At 51.5% G+C, this 21889-nt stretch overlaps 1 protein-coding gene across 1 annotated transcript in view; it reads right to left on the bottom strand.

The window, feature by feature from the left end:
• Positions 1 to 3197: 3197 nt before the first annotated feature.
• PTDSS1 (phosphatidylserine synthase 1) overlaps positions 3198 to 21889 on the bottom strand; it is a 74675-nt gene continuing 55983 nt past the window's right edge. The window contains exons 10-13 of the mRNA XM_040972617.1: positions 15842 to 15941; positions 7734 to 7802; positions 5706 to 5775; positions 3198 to 4301 (exon numbers count right to left, since the gene is read on the bottom strand). Of these exons, the coding sequence (XP_040828551.1) occupies positions 4192 to 4301; positions 5706 to 5775; positions 7734 to 7802; positions 15842 to 15941 (349 nt within the window). The 3' untranslated portion in view covers positions 3198 to 4191. The remainder of the gene's footprint in view (positions 4302 to 5705; positions 5776 to 7733; positions 7803 to 15841; positions 15942 to 21889) is intronic.

Genomic DNA, 21889 nt, shown 5'->3' with positions numbered 1-21889 from the left:
GCCAGGAGTGCTGTCTACAGGGACAGGTCTGCACGAGTAGAACCTAAGCTTAGTCAAGTGAGTTCTTGGAGGTACCAGATCCAGTGGCGTACAGAACAGTGTAGACCGTGACAATGAGGAGTCTTCTCTCAGGTCAGGCAGCTTCACAATTGCACCCAATCACAAGGGAAGAGTAAGGCAGTCATGGAGGAAACCTCTGAAACGGATGCACAAATAGCAGAGATGACGAGTTTTATGATCTGGTATTCTCAAAAGCTAAAAAATTTTCACCGCTTTTCCCTTTCTCCAGTAGACGTCAATGAACAATTCCTTTCTCCGTTTTATAAGGAATTTATAAAGATCCCCTAATTAATGAGAGAAACAGAAAGTGTGTGTTCCCAACCTCTGCTTCAACTCCCCAAATATCTGGGAGCAGGAATCCAGGAAACCACCTACTTAGGCCACCACCTGTGCGCCCCCCAGGGTCTGCATGAGCAGGAAGCTGGAATCAGGAGCTTGAGGCAAATTTCAAACCCAGACCCTCTTGTATGGGATGGGGGGGGGGGTCTTAACCAGTATCTCAACAATTAGGCCAAACAGCTGCCCAACAATTCCTTCAAATTCAAAGACAACAAAATTAAAAAGCCATGTTTATTGTGTCAAACACCAGAGGTCAACTTTACAAAAATCACAACTTGGGGGCTGGCACCACGGAGTGAGGCGAACCTCTGCCTTTGGTGTCAGCAACTCATCAGGTTCGAGTTGCAAAGGCTCCACTTTCAGGAAGCAGGTGTAGTGGGCCCAACTCCTTCGGAGTTGCAACACCTGCACAAAGCTTTCTGGCTCCTGGCTTGTACAGGTCCAGCTCTTGCCATTATGGCCATTTGGGGAATGAAACGGTGGATAAAAGATTTTCTTTCTCTCTCTCCTTCCCTCTGTATAACTCTGCATTTCCAATAAATAATTCTTTAAAAAATATATACATGTATCACACTGTTTATCTGTGATAGTCCCACCATCAGGTCCAGATGTGGTAAGGGAAAATGTCTTTAAAACCTCTTTGCAGTTTGCAACAAGAGCAGTTGGTGTCAGCATGACCAGTACTGGCTCTTGAAAAGAACCAATCTCAAACACGATCTTTGAGATGTGCAACACACGTAAGGCAGAAGTCCCATGATGCAAGGGAGTGCTGATAAACAGAGGGCTTGGTCCTCCTTACGTCTTGACTTTGGTCATGTAAACAGGAACTACATCCAGCACAGTGATAGCTGGCTTAGCTGACCTATGAGATGCATAGTTGTCATAAAAACAACAGAAAGCATACCTGGTAAGGACTGCAGTGAGCCAGGGTGTGGAAGCCACGTGCCCTGTGTTGATGGGGCTCCCGCCTGCCTGGCTCCTGTGGGTCCCTCCAGTGAGTTCAATGGGAACAGAGTGCACTCTCCTGCCCAGAGCCCCAGGAAAGGCCACACCCTGACAAAAAGCCATAGCCCCTGGGGATGCTGTCAGCCAGTGCCTCTGGAGTTAAGATGCTTGGGGCTAAACCTCAGATGTTTGGCACTGTGTCCTTTCTCCTGGGTGAGCACTTTATTCATGGGCTTCTTACGGAAGCCCCCGATCTAGTGAAAATAAGACTGACATTGGTAGGCCACCTGGGAGCAGCAAGATGTTGGGAAGTGGTCAAAGGAATGTCTCAGCGCCACCATGTGAGTGGTTTGGCCAAGAGTTCTACAAATGATATGGACACAAGGAGAGCATAAGCAGGCCTGGCAAGCCCAGAGTGACAGAACAGGACAAGCATCTAATATTCGACTCAGCTTCTTGAGAAAGACACACAGAACAGTCCTCCTGTCCCATTCCCAAAACAATGATGTCTGTTAAGACAAGAGGCTTGCAAATGGGTAATTTATAATCTAATAATTCAGCTACTGGATGAGCACTTGGAAACATAGGTTCTGTATCCATCAGTGAGGACCATCCCCAAATAACCATAGGACACAGGCGGGCAAAGCAGAGCAAGTCTGGAGGTGCAATTTTAAAGGGGGGTTGGTTTTATAGTCATCGCAGTCAAGAGCTTTTGCTCAAAAAGGAAAAGAAACGTTGACCTCCAAGAAAGAGAGCGGACAGCAATCTGAGGATGTTCCTGGCTGTTTCCTACAAAGCTGGGAAGGAAAACAGTAGCCCTCACACTGTGCCCATCACATATGTGCAGTCACCTGACATGCCCGACAGGTGCCTTCTCGATGCTGGACTGGGAGGAAGGACCTGTCAGAGCACCAGGCCCAGCTCTCCTGGAAAACAACTTGGCAACAATGGTGTGCCAGAGGCAGGGAGAGGAAGGAGATGCCACGTCCCATGCACCTGAGCAGGCATGCTTAGAAAAGCAGGACACAGAGGGAAATGGAACATACCCAGCTGCCAAGCAAGGGAATGGTTACGAACAATGTCCCTGTCTCAGAAAGGGCTCTGGGACTGGCTGAAGAAGTGCAGGCAGGCTTCTGCATCACGAACCTCTGCCTCCCTTCCCCATCCACACAGGTGCGTGTGTGTGTGTGTGTGTGTGTGTGTGTGTGGCTCTGGGTCACATAGCAAGGCTCAGAACCGTGGCCCAACCCAGCCCATTCCCTTTGTCAGGTTACTCTGGCACAGTCACTGTGTGGCATTTCTGCCACCATGTGACCACCCGTGGGGGCAAGTCTTAGTGCAAGACCACTGAGCACCCAGTGGTGGCCCAGAGCACAGGAGCACAATTTGTTGAAAGGTCTCTTCACCTTAGACTCCTTCAGCAGTCGAATAAATAAATAAAAATAAAAACACAGGCCCCCTCTAGGGTTAAAGATTTCCTTAAAGGGAGGGAAGACATTGACACCTTTGTGCTCTGTGAAACAGGGAACAAAAGGATTGCTTTCAATGGGTTTGTATCTGCAAGCTAATCAACTGGAGGGGGAAAAAAAAATCCCACTTGGCAACCATTATCAGAGTAAAAAACAATGAGCATGCTATTCTCAAACTATTCGGGCAGGTTAGGAAGTAGGGCACTTACAGCTGAAAAACCTTGAAAACACCTGTTTGTTCCCTCGTTCTCCTCACTACACAAAACAACCACACATCCACGCCACTCTAAAGCTCACCTGCGGCAGGCAGGAATCGCTCACGAGCAACAGAAGGCACCCAGAAGCCGCAAAAGAAACGAGTATTCGGTGGAGATCGCCTCTGATGGGCTTTCACGCGGGTTTTATTGAAAACAGACCCATCGCGGTGAACTACCGGGGAGGGTGTTTTACAGCATGGCACACACGGAAGGTAACACTCACCAGCACCTCACATGGGACTAAAGACAACAGTGTCAGCTCTAACACACCAGGGCGGGTAAAACAAAGCGAATGTCAAAGGCACCTGGGGGAGGGGCGCAGCAGCCACAGTGTCCACCGCCCCGTCACGGGCTCGCTTTGGGAGTGTGGCTGGATGGTTTGGACAAGTGACATTTGCAACGGGACAAAAACAGGTTCAGACGTGGAGCCCCAGGTTCCAACGCAGGAGGCCGACCCTTCCTCAGACGGCAGTGCACCTGCCACGCGGTGGGAAGTCTTCAAAGTCTTGGGGGGGCTGAGGATGCTATACAGAAACACACAGTGCTGCCCGTTTTCCTCTCCAGATTCCAGGAAAAGCAGCCCTCCCTTAATTTCAACAGTGCCTTCTGAAGGCATGTATGCATCCTAAACTTAAACAAAAACAACAAAAGATGCAAAGGTGGCCTGAACTTAACAAACACACCCATCAGCTGGAAAGACAGGTCCATAAGAATCACGCCTGGGACCCGCGCAGCGACCGGGCGAATGCCTTGTCTGAAGGCGGTTGACGCCACCGCATCTACAACACAGGCGAGCGCCAGGCAACTCCGCCATCAGAGAGCTCCCTGGTCCATCCCGCACACTGCACTGCCACGAGCGATTGTGTGCCAAGTGCTCAGGTTAGGACAGACCCCAGACTGGCCGAGATTCCCCTGCTTGCGGCCAGGTCTATGGGCAACAAGACTTACACCTTTCACACAGTAACCCCACCCCTCCCCCCAAAGTTGCCGCTCCCCTGGGCTCTGCGGGTTCTGACCTCCTCACGGGGAGGTCTAAGCGACTTTCGGCTTCCCTTTCTTCGTGGGTCGAGGCACTCTCTGGGACATCTTTGATTGGCCAGGGGGCAGAGGGGGAGGGTCTTTCATTTCTTTCCCACTCCATTGGTGACTTTGGACTTGGAATGTCGATTCCGTCTTCTGGAAGAATGGCTTTCGTTGTTGCCCGAATGCTTGGGTGGGCTGTCTTCAGAACCTGAACAGGGAAATCAGAGTACAGGGTCACCTGGGGCTGGGCAGGTGTGGGCTCTCCTTCCAGCTGCCCTAGGCCTGCCAGCCCACAGCCAACTCTTCCCTGATACACGCACGCCCTCTAGTGGCAGAAGCCCCACAAAGCATGTGGCCTGTGAGCAACGACGGTGATCAGGACCAGAGGTGGGAGAGCAAATGAAAGCAAGGCACAAATGAGGGACAACTTAAGCTGATGGTGTAGGGTTGTCGGAGTGGAGCGGTTCCTTCCTATCTGCAAAGTGTGCATTCACTGCCTGGACTTTTTATCTCAACCTGTGACACACCAGGGTTCCTAAGCCCTAAGCTTTGGACAGTTAATGGGGGTGCATGGGCTCCTATCTTTTGGTCTAAGCCATCTTGACCAATCAGGCTCTGGCTAGCCCTGAGAGCCAGCCCTGGGGCCACACTACAGTGGCACCACGGGGCTGGCTTGGTCCTCATATTGGAGACAAGCCCTGGCCTAGCAGCTAAGCCAATGGGCAATCTGCCCCAAGGTGCTACCATGAGCCATCTTCATCTGAGAGTTGCTCCTTCATCCAGGAGATTCTTTGGCTTTTTTCCCTTCCTTTCCCCATTACCTTCCTCTTTTGACTGTTGCAGTGAATCAGTCTAAAACCCCAGCTGCTTCACTCTTTTCCATAGAGCACATGCAGGAGCCACGGACTGGGTGATTTTATCTAAGGTGAAAACCTTGTGCCTCACCCTCCATCAGCAGTCCATGGCAAGACACCCATCCCTCTCCTCGCACGGCGAGAAGCCAGCCTCATAGAGTGGCTGGCCCCTCAGCAGACTGTGGGCTGGTGTGTCCCCTGGTGGGGAAGTCCAGTCAGCTTCACCCCAAAAGAACCCAGCAGGCAACTGTGCCGGTGGCACCTCTGTCCCTCCTCGGCCTCCAGGCTGACTCATCCCTGCCAAGGGCCACGCTTCCCACTCGGCTCCTAAGAACCAACCAGCAGCCACTGGCCAAAGGGCCCGCCTCGATGTCACCAACACGCAGGCTGAACTCCTTAAAATAAAAACACGTGACTCCCCAAGCTTTCCAACACACTCCCTGCGACGCCTCTCGAACAGACGCCATCAAACCAATTTGTCTCTTGCAACGGGCTTCGACCAGGTGCGCGATTCCCTCCAACGGAATGCTCTTCGCTGGTGATGCAGATCCCAGGGGAAGAGCGGTCCCTCCACGGGGCCCAAGTCAGGGCCCCACTCTGGAGCGGCAGCAGACAGGTGGCAAGGGGCTCGGGGATCCTGCGAGGCCTACACAATGCACGCTCTAGAGGATAAACACTCAGTTCCGGCCTCAGCAGTGGGCGGCGGCAGGTGGGGGAGGCAGTGGCACTAAAACAAAAACTGAGCAAGCAACAGATACCTTTTGCGCCTTTTCCGTGATGCCAGGAGATGTCAGGGCTGTAAGTGCTGTCCTCACACTCTGAATAGGTCTGGTATTGGGGGAGGGAGGAGGGGAAAGAGGGAGGGGGAGAGAGAGAGAGAGAGAGAGAGAGAGAGAGAGGTTAACATGTCGCTCTGGGGACAGCCCGGAAGCAGGGCCAGCTGGCGGGGTGGTGTGGAGGAGCTGCCCTGCCATGTTCGGGCTGTGATCAGCACCAACAGGAGACAAAATCTCAAGTTTGTATTTTTCAGCCAGCAACTCCAAGCTCTCCCGCCAGGTGAGGTGGAATCAGACTTCCAGAAACCTTTGAGTTCCTCACCAAGAAAGGACACCGCGTGTCATTTTGACTTCAATAAAATACGGCTTGGGAAGACGACCGTGGCAGGTGCTCTCTGCTTTGACTCCTCTTCGGCAGAGCTACTGGGGTAGCTCGGGTGGTCCAGAGGTGGGCACACTGGGCTGGCACCTGTGCAGAGGGATCTACCAAGTACCAAGTGACCAGACTGGGGCCTTCTGAAAAATAGCCTGGAGCGTGCTTCCGACTTAACGAACCAAAATCCACCGCACGTGATGGAGTGTAAAACCCCTGACCAAGGGAGGGGGCAGGGGCTGGCCCTGTGGTGCACCAAGGAAAACCAATGCCTTCAACACCAACATGCCGCATGCATGCCAGTTCATGTCCCTGCTGCTGCCCTCCTGATCCAGCTCCTTGCTAATGTGCTCGAGAAAGCAGCACGAGATGGGTCAAGCCACTGGGCGCCTGCATCCTAACAGGAGACAGGGAGAAGGTTCTAGGCTCGCAGCTTTGGCCTGGCCCACCGTGGCCCGAGGTCAGAGATGGAACACCTCTTTCTTTGTCTCAGTAACTCTTTCAAGTAAATAAATCTCAAAAAAACAAAACAAAGGCGGGCCCACGATGGCCCAGTGGCTAAAGTCCTTGCAAAGGCCAGGATCCCATATGGACATCGGTTCGTGTCCCAGCTGCTCCACTTCCATCCAGCTCCCTGTTTGTGGTCAGGGAAAGTAGTGGAGGATGGCCCAAAGCCTTGGGACCCTGCACCCATGTGGGAGACCTAAAAGACACTCCTGGCTCCTGGCTTCAGATCAGCTCAGCTCTGGCCACTGTAGCTGCTTGGGGAGTGAACCAACAGAAAGAAAATCTTTCCCTCTGTATATCCTTCTTTCTATAAATCTGCCTTTCTAACAAAAATAAATTTAAAAAAAGACACAAAGAAAAAGAGCTGACATTATAACACAGTGGGTAAAGCCAGCGTAATACTGGCATCCCATATGCCAGCTCACGTCCTAGCTGCGCCACTTCCCATCCTGCTCCCTGCTTATGTCCTGGGAAAAGCAGGAGACGACGCGGTGTCTGGCCCTGGCCCCTGGCTGCAGCCTGCCCTAGCCTTGGCTATACTGCCATTATGGGGAGTGAGCCAGCAGATGCAAGATCTCTCTGTAACTTACTCTGAAGGAAAGAAATATCATCTTCTAACAAAAAAAAAAAAAAATAGAAAAGGAGGGTAAAACTATATTGTCTGTTCCTCCCTTTGGCCTTTCACATTTAAACAAAAATTCCTTATAAAAGGTGTCAGGCGTCTGGTGCAGTGGCTGAGAGTCGGCAGGGACCCCTGCCGCCCCTGGTGGAGTGCCTGGGTCTGCTCCCTGGCGAGGTGCACCCTGGGAGACGGCAGCCCGCGACGCGAGCGCTCCAGTCCCTTCTACCCACGAGGGAGAGCATGTCGGGGCCTGGCCCAGCCCCAGCTGGTGCAGCCTTTAGGAAGCCAGTCGGCAGGAGACTTGGTTCTGCTGCTGGAATGAATGACCATAATTACAAAGCGGACACTGATAGGCCGCCGCGAGTGGGCATGAGCAGGGCCAACAGCAGATGGAGCAGGAACCCTGGCATGAGTGGAGGGGCCCTGTGGGATGGCCGGTGCCCACTCCCATGTGGGCACGCATCGGGCCGACCCTCTGAGACCCTCTGCCTGCTTCCGGCTTGCCTACCTTCTCCCGGTGGCCGTAGTGCTCTGCATACCAGACCATGCCGTAAAGACACAGGAAGGTGGTGAAGGCCTGCAAGGAAGAACCAAGCTCAAGGTCACTACGTCCAGAAAAGCCGTCTTCTGCAGCGTCGGCATTCTGGAGGGAGGGGTGGGGGGGAGGCATCTGAGCCAGCTCCACATGGTGCTCCAGCCGGGGACAAGAGGGCTGGGTGTGGAGGAGATGGGTCCTCCAGGGATGAATGGAGCCGGAATGGGGGCAGGAGCTCAGAGCTTCAGACAAGAAGGGTGGCCAGGCCGCAGGACCGAGGGCCCCTGCCTGAGTCTCCGTCATCAGAACACAGATCGCGCTGGGGTGGGGGCTCACGGCAAGCCGCCCTATCATAACGACCGTGTGGTTCCTGTGGTGATAACGGCTCATCCTCGTGCCCTGCCCACAGTCCTGCAGAGCGCTGTGTTGGGACCCAGGTCTGCCAACAGCATTTCCAAATGAAAACCAGGCTGCTTCAGTCTGAGCCCTGGGGTTGGGGTGTGCCTGCTGCTGTGGCCTGCCACAGCTCAGCGGGACGATACTACCAGTGTGCTGGGGGACCCGTCCTGATGCCAGTTCTTACTGCTCTGTTCTTCTGGTTCAAGTAAATAGGAGGAGAAAACACTCCTGGGGGAATGGGAAGGCATGGTGGATGAGTACTCTGGGCACCCCTGACCTCTAGCTTGCACTGCCGACCTGCACTACCAGTATGCCCAGACAACACCACCCTCAGGAAGGGGTTACCTCCCCATCAGTAATGCGCTTTTTACCCCTCACTCACTCAACCTCCCAGCTTACCGAGCACAGTAGTGTGCTGGGAGGCTCCCCTGGTGGCCTGTGCTGGCGGCTGCTCCCCAGCAGGGGCGACAGAACAACACTGGCACAGCACTGACCTGGGAAAGGATTTAAATTCAAGCTCCGGTCCTTTCAGACAGTTATGGCTAAGTGGCAAAAGCAGGGTTTGGATCTCTACTATGTTGAGAGCCATCTGCATAAGAATATGAAGTTTCAAAACATGTAAAAAAAAAAAAAAGACTGGGCCCAGAATCATGGCTCAATGGTTAAATCCCCACCTTGCATGCTCTGGGATCCCATATGGGCACCAGCTCGTACACACTCCACTTCCCGTCCAGCTCCCTGCTTGTGGTCTGGTAAACTAGTCGAGGATGGCCCAAAGCCTTGGGACCCTGCACCCATGTGGGAGACCTGGAGGAGGCTCCTGGCTCCTGGCTTCAGATTAGCTCAGCTCCAGTCGCTGCAGCTACTTGGGGATTGGACCAGCAGATGGAAGATGTTTCTGTATATCCTTCTCCCTGTAAATTTGCCTTTCCAATAAAATAAATAAATAAATAATGTGGGCTAAGGAGTTCATCAGCGCTTGTTAAGCTGAGCAGTAACAGGAAATGGGTTTGCAGCTAAACTGGACTAATCGGACTTAGCAGCATCCTACTGTTTGGTCTAAGGACCTGGGGGGAGAGTATAAAAACAGTATCAAAGAGAGACTTGTGAGAGACTTCTACCATCACTGGTCTCCTGTCAGTGTTTCATCCCCAGAACTCTCCCTGTCCATGTCACTGGCTCTGCTGGTTGGAGCAAAATAAATCTTGGGAAAAAAAAGTCTTGAGCTGCTTAGCCTAAGAACCCTGAGGCGAGGGAAGGGGCGTGAGAAAGCAGGGCAATGCCAGACATGATGCAGCAACAATGCAGACCACGTGTGCAGCAGTGACCAAAGCCACCTGCTCACGGGTCATCTCCACCAGGCCGCCCTGTCCTGGCTGTCCCTCTCTTTCCTGTGGCCATCTGTCATTGTCTGTCACCTCAGCCCAAATCACAGTGGGACCTAATCATTTTAGTTCTTTCCAAGAACCGGAACTTCAGACCCAGAAGAGTCACTTCAGAAATGGTTCATCGCGACCTGTCTTGTTGGACAGAGGAGGACTGAGGCAAACAGCTGTCTCCTGGTCACACAGCTGGCCAGCGTGTGGCGAGCTGGAGCCTGGATGCCAGCCTCAGGACGCCTAGTGACAGCTGCCAGAACTGCCTGATACCCCTGCATCTGTCTCTACCCCTCAGGTCTCCATGGTCGGAGAAAGGCATGATGGGAAAAGGCAATATGAGCTGCACCTGCTCTGCGCAGCCCACCACCCTGCAGGTGGAGCAAAGACAGAAAAGAGGGCTGTGAAATCTCATCACGTCAGCCTGCTGTGGCTCAGCCCAGCTCCTTCACACCAGGACACCCACTCAGGGGTCACTCACACGCGAGACTCAGATGGAGTTCCAGGCTTGGCTGTTGTGGTCATTTGGGGAGTGAAACTTCAGGTGCAAGATTCTCTCTCCCTCTCTCTCTCTTCCCACCCTCCCCCATCCTGCTTTCAAATAAAGATATCATCCACAGACAAGGATTCCGCAAAGCACAGATTCCCCACCAGATCTGTTGATAGTGAAGAACAAAGTTATAAAATGGAAATGGCTTTTGACCTTTAACATATTCTTTATATTTGCAGATTTTCTTACATAAAAAGTGCCACTTTCATGACATGGAAAGTGCGAAACAGCAGAAGGGATCTGCAGTGTGTGAGCCTGACACTTGTACTGGGTTCCTTACAAAGAGGAAAAGAGGCATCCCTGAATTTCACACTGCAGGCTTGGGAAGGTGAGGGTCTATGTCCCAAACCTGTGGCTGTGGGGCGGGATGGGCCAGGGGAGGCTGGTCACTGCCACTAGACTGTCATTGTGAATTCTGACCACCAGAGGGCAGGCACAGGGCTCTATCATGCCCAGCTTCAGCCTGGGAGGACGGTGGTGGAGCACTGGGAGCTCCTTCCTGCAGCTCACAACAGCAGGCGGAGCAGGCTTTGCAGGGCTAGGCAGATGCTGGCAGGTGGCTTATCATCACCATCCTCACACAAAGCACCTGCTGTGGCTGCCAAACGTCCCACTCCACCTGAGCATGGAAGCCCATTTCACGCTCATTCAGTGGGAGACAAAAGCTGATCATTTACAGGTTCACCATCACACCCGCGGGGGGCGGGGGCCTGCACACTTCTAATGCCAAGGCCCTGATGGAAAACAGAAATAGTACAAATCATAGAGAAGAATGGATATGGGACAAGAGCCAGGTGGTCCACGGCCACCATGGGGGTGGTGGCGAGGAGGGCAGAGACCTGGCTTGGCTTCCACCTTATGGTGAGGAGCATGCGTGGCTGTGTTACTCAGGACTCTTGGCTCCCATGTTAATCTCAAGTTCTGTGCTGATCTCTCACTTGGCAAGGGGGACCCTTGGGGGCCTGTGTTCCTCTGTGTGTGGGACGCATGCCCTGAAACAATGCTCACCTCATTTCTGAGTGTGACAGGAAGAGGAGGAGATGCCAGGACCTGTTTGCACCTAATCCTGCCCAGCCAGTGGCCTTTCTTCCGGACAGCCCCCCTCCACCTCCATGATCCCTGCTGCGAATCACGAGGATTCTTTGTGTCCACCCAATGGTGCTGTCCTTGGCCCCACCGCCCAGCCCAACATGACTAGCTCCGTGGAACCCTGCCTGAGGCATGCCTGGCCTCGTCCTGGGAACCTGATCTGCAGGTTGCACCGCGCCCACACGTGGACTCGCAGCTGTTGTCTCAGATCTCTACCGAGCAGCAAGATGGCCTGGAGCGCCCGATGGAGCAAGCTGCATTCACCCAGAAACCAGCCCAAAGTCCCTTCCTTCAGAGCCTTCCCTGCATGCCCCAAACACTCAGCTACTGGGGACCGTGGAGTCACCAGGTGGTGGTGTCCTGCTGAGCTGGCCAGTGCTCAGGTCCAGCCCTTTCTCCGCATCCTCCATGTTGGTGTCCCAGCTGAGCCCCCATTACTGGGGATCCACAATCTGCAAATCCCCTACTGCACCCCTCCCGCTACCTACATGCCAGATGCCTCCGGAGGAGACAAAGGGGCTGCAAATACACCCATAAAGCCCTTCCTGGGCTGGGGACCCTATCCCACTATCCCACCCCCTGCCCCTGCTCCTGTTCCAAGCTCTCTTCACTCTCGACCCTCCTACCTGCCCCCAAAGGCTGCACTCCTCAAGGCTTCATATCTGTACACACTGGTTGTCTCCTAAATGCAATCCTTTATTCTGTTTGTTGGCAAAGTGTTTCCTCATCACCAGACACTATACTTAAGACAGTGGGAAGCAAAAGGATGACTTCAACCCACTGAGGGTGAGCAAGAAGTGCCGTGCTGGGGAGACACACAGCAACCAACTCGATCCCCTGGAGTCACAACAGAGTCACGCAGACAAGAGGAAGGAGTTACCCGCCTGCCTTGGAGGCCAGGTGAGCTTTTGTGAAGCACGGGAGTGTACGTTTGGTGTTGGGCTGTAAATGTCTCTGGGAAGCAGTTTTGGATCAAGCAAAGGACATACCATGGGCAAAGGACACACCATGAGCAAAGGACACACCATGGGCAAAGGACACACCATGGGCATATGCAAGCGATGTCTGGAGGGATGACTTGTTTAGATAAGTCAGTGGCTTGGTCTAAGAGTAGAGTCTTGAGTGTCCCAGGAGATCAAGGCCCTAAACACCTAAGCAAGACTTCCCATTTCAGCTGGCTGGTTTTATGGTCGGGACCGAACCTTCCTTCTTGACGTTTCCCCTGCGGGTGGAGGGGGTCCTACCACTTGTCCCCTCCTCCCTGGGCAGTTGACGTACAGATAAGGAAGCTTGTGTTCTTCCAAGCTGTCTGTGCAGGAGCAGCACACATGTGCACATGCATGTTAGCTCACAGACACACACACACACACACATTAAGAAGGCCTTTTTCCTGGGGCCGGAGGATGGCTCAAGTCTGGAGTTCACTGGCAGGAAGCCCCTTGCCTGCACTTACAGCACATACTGAAAAAACCAATGTGCATCCTCTGGCATCCAGTTGCTACTCTGATTGCCATACCCTTCTTCCACCCTATTTATTTCTTATAATTAGATGGGGGTAAGGGAGGGGAGGGGAGGAAAGGTTTATTATTTGCTTGCCCAAGCCCCCAACCACAGGGGGTGACTCTAAGTGGGGGGAAAGTGCCTCGGGTATGGATTTTGGAGGTTACTTCAGCAGCAGGGTACCAAACAAATTTAGAGAGCCCCAACAGTAAACAAAGGAGGCCCTGGGACTGGGCCAGGCTCTGGGCAGCAGGGATGGAGAGGCAGGGACAGATCCAGCTCACCTTGCAGTGAGCAGACCCTCCAGAGTGGTGGGGGACAGGGAGTGACGGACCTTGTATTTAGTGGCTTCCACGACCTGCTCACACAGGCCCTATCCCAGCTTCCCGGCTTGCCTGCCGCTTCCTCTAGTGCCCTGAGCCTGATGCTCACAGGTCTGGTGCTGTCCCGAGTCTCCTTCCCACCTCATCAGGATAGTAATGAAGAGGGGAGAGCTCTCCAGCTGGATGAGCCTGGGCTGAGGCCTGTGGTCCATCGACCTCCATGTTGTTGGACAAGCAGCCTCTCTGTACCTTCCTTTCCTTCTCTATAAACATGGGATAAGAAAATTCCTGCCCCAAGAGCTTGAAGACCTAAACCACAACTTGTGAAACGACCTCGCTCAGGGTTGGGGATGTAGTGAGCCCTAATCCATCTAGTCCTCTCCGTCATTTGTCTGTGTCATTGCATTAAGCAGGTGCAGCCGTGAGGTGTGCTGGGCAGGTGTTTTGTGAACAGATGAATGGCAGAATGCATGAGGCAGCAGGGGCAGTCCAGGGGATGGTTCATGACCTCAGCAAGTTCATCATCCAGAAACTAAGGCAAAGCCCAACTCAGCCACACACAGAGGCACCTGTGTAAGAGTTGGCATCAGAAAACAGAAAAGTTTCTAACCCTTAGAGGGAGGGACACTGCAGGGGCCCCCAAGCTGGCTCACCAAAGAGGGCATCGAGGATCTACAGTCTGAGAACACCTTTCTGGCCACTGATGCCACAGGGGTAGCAGTAGGCTTATGGGGTGGGAAGAAGGGCCACCTGCCACATTCACGGTGCTCGGGTCACCTGACCCTCTTAGTAACATGTGGCTTCCTGGTGCCAGGGAAAGCCAGCACCCACCTGTGCCCCAGGTAGCCAGGCCAGACTATAACCCAACCTGAGGTGCATGTGCCAGGGGAAATTCAAGAAGAGCTGAGGCAAACTTCCCCTGAGAGTGGACGCCCTCCCCTGGCTGATGCCAGACGTGCACTGTCGGTGGCAGACTCGTACATGCCCTGCTGCATTGGTTCTGCATTAGCAGACAAGGGAGATGGCTCTTCCCTCTCGTTGTTCAAGATGAGACAGGACAGAACAGGCTCAAGGCATCCTGGGGCACTGCGAGGATTTCTGATAAGTCACCCTAAACATGATATACTGGGGAATGCAATCAAGACTTGGAAGCCATCAAATTTGATCTTGCCAGAAAAAAGCAAAAGACAGGAATCCGATTAAGCCTCTAGATCTAACTACTGATTTACAGAAAATAGTCAAAGACAAGGAAGTATGCTGAAGTACAGGACAGGAAGGACATGGGGGAATCTACACTGCGGGAGAGTGCACAGGACAGAAGAATGAACTGCTTTAACAAACACATCACAAAGATGGACCTGGAGCTGGACAGCAGGAAACTCTGGGGACTCAAAGGCAAGCCAACCAACCAACCACAAGGAGTGGATGCTGACTACATTGCTAAAAAATATGAAATCTAAGGGGAAAAAAGTCATTAGATAATTTAGATAATATTGAGGAATTATTGTTGAATCTTTTTTTTCAGATGCAGTAATTGCATTCAACCAAAAAAACCCACATTCTTATCTTAAGAAATACTTCCTGAAATAATGCAGAATGAGGCAGCAGCTGGGGCACAAAAACAAACAAGACTGCCTGAGTCTGCAATGCTACGACTGGATGAGGGGCACTTGAGGGGTCTTCTATTCTAGCAGCACATATGCTGGACATTTTCTGTGGCTGCAGCATAGTGAGTAAAGCCACTGCCTGTGCTGCAGATAGGCCCTGGGTAGTGAGCTCCAGTTCCAGCTGCTCTACTTCTGATCCGGCTCCTTGCTGACGCACCTGAGAAAGCAGAAGTTCACCCAGGTACTTGGGCCCCTGCGCTATGTGGGAGACCCAGAAGAAGCAACTGGCTTTAGGCTTCAGATTAGTCCAGCTAAAGCTATTGTGGCCATCCGGGGAGTGAATCTAAGATCTCTCTTTCTCTCTCTCTCCCTCTCTCTTTTTCTCTCACTCCTGGTTCCCCACCCTGTAACTGTTTCTTTCAAATAAGCAACTAAATCTTAAAACACTCGCACACAAACACACACACACACAAAGAAATTTTTAAAAGGCCCAAATTAATTTTCTGGACCAAATGAAGAATCTTAAACATAAATGTAAAACTGGGACTTTTTTTTCCCAAGGCAACAGCTTCAAATGATTAAGCTAAGAAGGACAGCCAGGGTGTTTAAGCTGTGTCAGATGTGACTTCATTAACAACTGAGGGAGAAGTCCTGAGATATCTTAGAGGGAGGCCCCGGACAATTTCCCCTCTTCTTACCTTCCTGCAGAGGAAAGCACATCCCAGCCAGGTGGGGGCTGGCAAGTTGGCCTCTGCGGCAGAATTCTCTTCTAAAACATCCTCTATTGCCGATAAGTCACAATCTATCCTTTTGTGCATAAGCCCACACACAGCGCTGTGTGTGTGTATGTAAATGCATAAAGCAGAATAATGAAATATAGGGGTTGGCTCTGTAACTGTCCTTGCCCCTCCCCCCATGGCAGTCCTTGAATGCTCAGCACACGTAGACAAAGTCACATAAGTGACATCAGCGACATGTGGTGCACCTGCTGAAGGCGTCTGCCAGGAACCTGCCAAGATGACCCAAGTCAGATGCCATGTGGTCCTCTGTGCTTTGTTCTTGAGCCTGAGCCTGAGAGCCAGTCTCAGGTTTTTACAATTAGATCATCTCTGTGGATTTCTAAGTAACTTTGGTGTACAGAGCGCACGTGTGTGTGTGTGTTTTAAACAGACACTATGGGAATTTGGTCAGCATCTCTGGGTTAAAAAAAAAAGAAAGGAAGGAAAGAAACACTTACCACACAAAGAAGCCAAAGTACAACGTAGAGTATTTGGGTCTTCGAGAAGAGATCTTGTCCAAATTTTATGCAAACGATGGCTTCCAGGAAACCAATGACCCTGTTAGACCAAGAGCAACAGGTCACATACTCATCTTACCTGAGCATCTTGTCCCAGGATTTCTGTCCCTAACCCCAGTGGGAGGTATCCACCAGCATGGCACTGTCCTAACTCGCTGGAGTTTCTTCTGAAACAACAGGACAGTTTTCACGTCTGACTTCCTCTCAGGGCTGATCTCCACTGACAATGTCAACAGCCAGTGGGAGCAGAGCTCACCTAACACGGAGCCCTCACTTCCACCTGCGTTGCGCACACCAGCACAGACAACTTGGCAGGGCAGCTTCCTCCCCTGGGCAAACCCTGGCTATCCTGGGCTGGCATGGCAGCACAGTGGGTTCAGTTGATGCTTGGGACATGCGAGTGCATGTTCAAGTCCTGGCTGTTCCCTGGTAATGTACCTGGGTAAGTAGCAGACCACGCTTAGTCCAGGTACCTGGAACCCTGACACCCACATTAGACACCCTGATGGAGTTCCAGTCTCCTGGCCTGAGCCTGGCCCCTGCCCCTGCTGTTGAAGCCATCGAAGAAATGAACTAGTAAGTGGAAGATGGATCCCTCTGTTTCTCCCTCCCCTTTCTGCTGTCACTGCCTTTCATAAATAAACAAAGCTTCTAAAAAAAAAATACTCAAAGGTAGTAATTACATTTCCTCTCAGTCTTGCAAAAATTTCTAGATTAAATATTCCATTTTTGCTGACAACATAAATCCTTTATTCTTTCTTGATCTGCAAGCACTTTTTGCTAAACACATAACAAAACATTAAAATTCAAGCACTCACTCTTTTTCTTGTTTTTGCCCCTTCAATTAAAACTTTAAAAGAAACATCTACTCTTCAGTCCCATGGCTTCACTAATGATTACAAAAGATGAGGCCTCCATTCAGGTTCAGCTCTGGAAGGCAGACATGGACAGATAACGGCTGTGAGGTCCCAAAGATGCGGTGGAAATACAAACTTCAGACAGCGCCGCCCTCAGGGGCCTTGCTGCGGGATCTGAACACACCAGGAATGGCAGATTCTCACAGGCATTCCTGGCCAAAGCTGCAGGCCCCCCAAACACCCCCACTCAAACACAAGGTTATCACCAGCATCTAAGGGCGTGGGGAGGCCTCTGAAAAACCGAATACCTGCAGTTAGATTTACCTCTGCCGAGCGTGAAAATCAATAGCCTCCTGCAGGCCTCTACACAGGGTTTGGGACCGTCTCCCCTCGAAGCACCTGCTAAATCAGGTCCCGGTGGGCTTGGCTAGACTCTTCACAGACCACTGCCCCTGCCCCCTGACCAAGCACGGAACGTGGGAGAAAAAGTGTTCTGGTAGACGAGGAGCCCCAAGGCTTGAGGCTTTCTGCACTCTAATCTGGAGGTCAGGCCTGCAGCCCAGCATGAGGTGGCAGGTGAACTCTCACTGCGTTCCACTTGCACCTACAAAGTGTGACTTCACCTGTGGCTGGGATTTGCCAAGGAAATACTGCCAGGGAGTGCTGGGGCCGGGACAGAGGGGTGACCACTGACCCCAAGACCACACAGACCTCCTGAATTTGTTAGGAAAAAACTCTGGATATTCAAGTGGATCTGAGCCCCCTTTGAAAAGCATTGTGATCAACAGACTAGAGCTGGGCTGGTCACGTGTTCTATTACAACTCAGTACACAGAAAGAGAGAGAGAGAGAGAGAGAGAGAGAGAGAGAGAGAGAAAGAAGGAAGTGTCCCAGAAGCATGTGTATAAGAGAGAGAGAGAGAAGCAAGTGTCCCAGAAGCATGTGTACGAGAGAGAGAGAGAAAAAGAGAAAGAGAAAGAGAGAGAGAGAGAGAGAGAAGCAAATGTCCCTGAAGCATGCGTAGCGTTTGTTAAATAAACATCACAGGAGGTCACATCCTGGGACAAAAGCTCCTGTACTATGTCCCCAAGGGGCCTGGGCTGAAAAGCAATGGAATCACTCATGCCAACATTCAACATCACCAATCAGAAACTAGGTCATTTCTTTGACATAAAAAAAAAAAAATCATGATTAGAGAGTTAACAGCCTGTTTGCAATACAAGCAGGCCAGTTTCAATTGGCATGATCACCAAGTTCCCTCTCCTTAATCCTTACCCTCAAAAAGATAACCTGAAGTAACCTGGTGTTCAACCAGCCAGTGACACCTCCACTGCTCCATCCCCCATTACTTTACAATCCGCCTTTTGTCTGTTCCTGCATCCATCAGCCCTTCCGTATCTGGAAAACCTACTCTGCTCAACTCACTGAAACGCTTACTTTGTGGAATGAAGTGTTGCTGGGATCTGTGGTTAAAAGTGATGTCTATGGGGGCTGGCATTCATATAGGTATTATCTTGTGTCTGGCTATTTCACTTCTAATCCAGCTCCCTGGTGATGGTCTGGAAAGACAGCAGGGGATGCCCCAAGTGCCTGGGCTCCTGCATTCATTTGGGAAACCTGGCAGAAACTTCTGGATCCTGTGTTTGGCCTTGCTCAACTCTGGCCATTGTGGTCATTTGGGGAATGAATCAGTAGACAGAAGTTCTCTCTCTCTCCTGCTCCCTAATTCTGCCTTTCAAATAAATTAAATCTTGAATAAACAAACAAAACTGAAGCTGATAAACTTTAAATTGTAATTCTGTCCTTTGACCCTTACTCTGCTGTTTCTGCTCTCTCTTATTTTCACCAAGTGCTGGTCAGGGTCCACTCTACTGACCTCACAGCACGCTGAGGTTTATTCTAAGGACCAATGTTTTTGATTCAGAAACTTCAGGACAGAGTTGACTCCCATGTAAGGACATTTCTTCCTGGGAAGGTGATAGCCAAGCAAGAAGAGGAACAGGATAAGATGGCCGTTTAGCCCAGTGCTTAAGAAGCTAGTTGACATGTCCACATTCCATAGCAGAGTGCCAGGGGTCGTGAGGGCTGGCTCCATTCTTGATTCCAGCTTCCTACTCACATGACCCTAAGTGGCAGCAAATGATGGCTCAAATCCTTTGGTCTCTGCTGCCTGCATGAGACCTGAAGTGAGTTCTCCTGGCTGTGGCTTGGCCCAGCCCCAGGCACTGCAGACATTTGGGGAAATGAACCCATTGAATGGGAGTCCTCACTACTTGTCTAGATCTCAAATAAATAAAATATATAGTACATTTTTACAAAAAAAAAAAAAATAAAGAAGGGAGGAGAGGGCCGCTGTGAGATTATTGGCAAAGAGGGTCCCAGGCTGAAGTCTGGGTATTGGGAAGGCTCTGAAAGGGCTGGGAGTAAAGGAATGAGATGAGATGAAGTCAGAGCAACACAGAGTAATTTGAGGACCACTCTAGAACTTGGCTTTTAGTCTGAGGGAATCTTACAGAGTTTGGAGCAGGGTGTTGGACACAATTGGGTTTATATTCTGATGTCCATCTTTCCAGCACTGCCACCACTGTTGGGAGACAGCAAGAGCAGAGGGAAGCCTGCCGGCTACTGCTGTAATCTGGGTGTCCACCCTCCTGCAGAGCGGCTGTGGGGATGACAAGAAGCAGTGGGAAGTGGAGGCAAGAAGCCCGCCATCACATGGACTCCTTTAGCCTCTGGCCACTGCTTCCACTCTTATCCTGGCCCACCCCAGGGGGACCCTAACTAACAAGCAGCACCATTTAGAAGGCTGGCCTGACTTTTTTAGAGATTAAACTGTGCCTGTTTAGGCTCCACCTCACCAACCTCCTTCTACTTCCTCATTCCCTTTATTCAGTTCAAGTTCAAATCTGTCTGACCTTTCCCAGGCTGGTGAGGTACCCAAACTGTTCTTTGCTGGAATTCAGCCAGCACCAAGACTCCCTGTGAGGTCTGCAGCCATCCTTGTTTCAACGTTGCAGGTTAAGGGGCATACACACACTGGGGCTGGCGAGGTGCTGGCGTCGGCACTGGAAGCTCCAGATCCGCTCACTCACACAGGCTTGGCTTCTCCTCTCTCTGGGGCCAACTCCACAGGATAGGAAAAAAGTATGATACCCTGCACAGCCAGGGCTGCGGGGTTCCTCGGTGAATGAACAAGACTATAAGCAGGTCACTTACAGAAAGTGCGTGGAGCACACAAGGACTCCAGGTCCGCGTGTGCAAGCGGGGTGCATGAGCCAAGCTTGAGAAGCAGAGACAGAGCCTTGCTCTTGAGTGCTAACAACTGTACCGGGGGTGCAGGGTGGGAGGCCTGAGAACTCATTCCCAGGGTGGCCCGGAGCCAGGGGGGCCATTCTCCCACCAGCTCAGAGCTGGCTCCTCAAGTGGGAAGGAGACATGGATCCATCAACTGCAACAATTACTCAGTCACCTGGGAGGCCAGGATGTTCCCCAAGTTAGAGTGAGGCTCTCTTTCCAGCTATGGGGAGTAAAGGGACCTTGTTAGCAGTAGAGAGGCTGATTGGGTCTTGACAAACCAATACCAAGCCCCAGGATGTTCCCTGCCTATCAGAGAGACCGAGGAAGGGCTGGGAAAGTGGAAATGGGCATGAGGGGCACTGATAATTCCACAGTGCCTCCAGTGGAAACATTCTCCTGTGACGCCACAGGCAATAAATTACATATCATGAAAGCTTCTTCTATGTACAAATTTAGTAAATAGTGTATATAACATCCACTGTTTATATCAGGTGCGGACAAAATATAGATGTTTAAGGACCCAGCACGGTGGCCTAGCGGCTAAAGTCCTAGCCTTGAACATGCCAGGATCCCATATGGATGCCAGTTCTAATCCCAGAAGCTCCACTTCCCGTCCAGCTCCCTGCTTGTGGCCTGGGAAAGTAGTCGAGGACGGGACCCTGTACCCACATGGGAGACCTGGAAGAAGATCCTGGCTCCTGGCTTTGGATAGGCGCAGCACCGGCCATTGTGGTTGCTTGGGGAGTAAATCACTGGACAGAAGATCTTCCTCTCTGTCTCTCCTCTTCTCTGTATATCTGACTTTGCAATAAAACTAAATAAATCTTTAGATAGATAGATAGATAGATAGATATTTAAGACTTGGGTCCCATACTCATTACCTATAGGCAAATATCCCAACACCCACTTAAAAAATCCCATATCATGGGCTCAGCGCAGTGGCTCAATGGTGGCTAAAGTCCTCACCTTGCAAGCGCCAGGCATCCCACATGGGTGCTGGTTCATTTCCTGGCTGTTCTACTTCCTTTCCAGCTTTCTGCTTGTGGCATGAAAAAGCAGTCAAGGACAACCCAAAGCCTTAGGACCCTGCACCTGCATGGGAGACCCAGAAGAAGCTCCTCGATCCTGGTTTCGGATCAGCTCAGCTCCAGCATTGCGGCCACTTGGGGAGTGAATCAGCAGATGGAAGATCTTTCTTTCTATCTTTCCTTCTCTCTACAAATCTGACTTTCCAATAGAAATAATAAATCTTTTTTAAAAAATGCTACATCATATCCTCTTCAGAAACTCTTGTGGATCCAAGGTAAGGGACTCTCATTCTGCCTGTCAGGGTCATCTGGGGAAACGGCTCACAATGAAGGTTGTGGAGGTACTACCAGGGTGTTTGTGATGCTGGTAGAGGTGCTAGTGAGGACGGACAGATGGACACAAACGAGGCAGGGGGAAGGGGCTCTGCTGTGTGCAATACGGCTGGGGATATGAAACAACTAACAGCCCAGCTCTGCGGTTCAAGGGCAGGAGACAGGAAAGTAAGGCAGTATTGAACTACATCAGTAAGCACTTCATACAAACCCTGAGGAGCAAAGTGCATGCCTGACCCCCTCCCCAGGACAGAAAGATGAGAAAAGGTGCAAGGGAAATCGAGTGTGACCTTTGCTTTGTCCTCTCCCACCTTGGGAGAGCCCACCCAAGAGCCCACCTTGGCTACACAGCAGGTACTTCTGTTCCCTCTCCTATATCCACACCATGCTGGGCTTACTCTTGATCAAGTGGGATGCAAGCTGCGCAGTGGCTGCTGAGCTATCAGTGCTAGACAGCTGGGCAATATCTGCTAG

The sequence above is a fragment of the Ochotona curzoniae genome, unplaced genomic scaffold (genome assembly GCF_017591425.1).
Source record: "Ochotona curzoniae isolate NIBS_2020 unplaced genomic scaffold, NIBS_Ocur_1.0 contig_2318, whole genome shotgun sequence".
Lineage (NCBI taxonomy): Eukaryota > Metazoa > Chordata > Mammalia > Lagomorpha > Ochotonidae > Ochotona > Ochotona curzoniae.
This window is presented reverse-complemented; position numbering and strand designations above follow the sequence as displayed.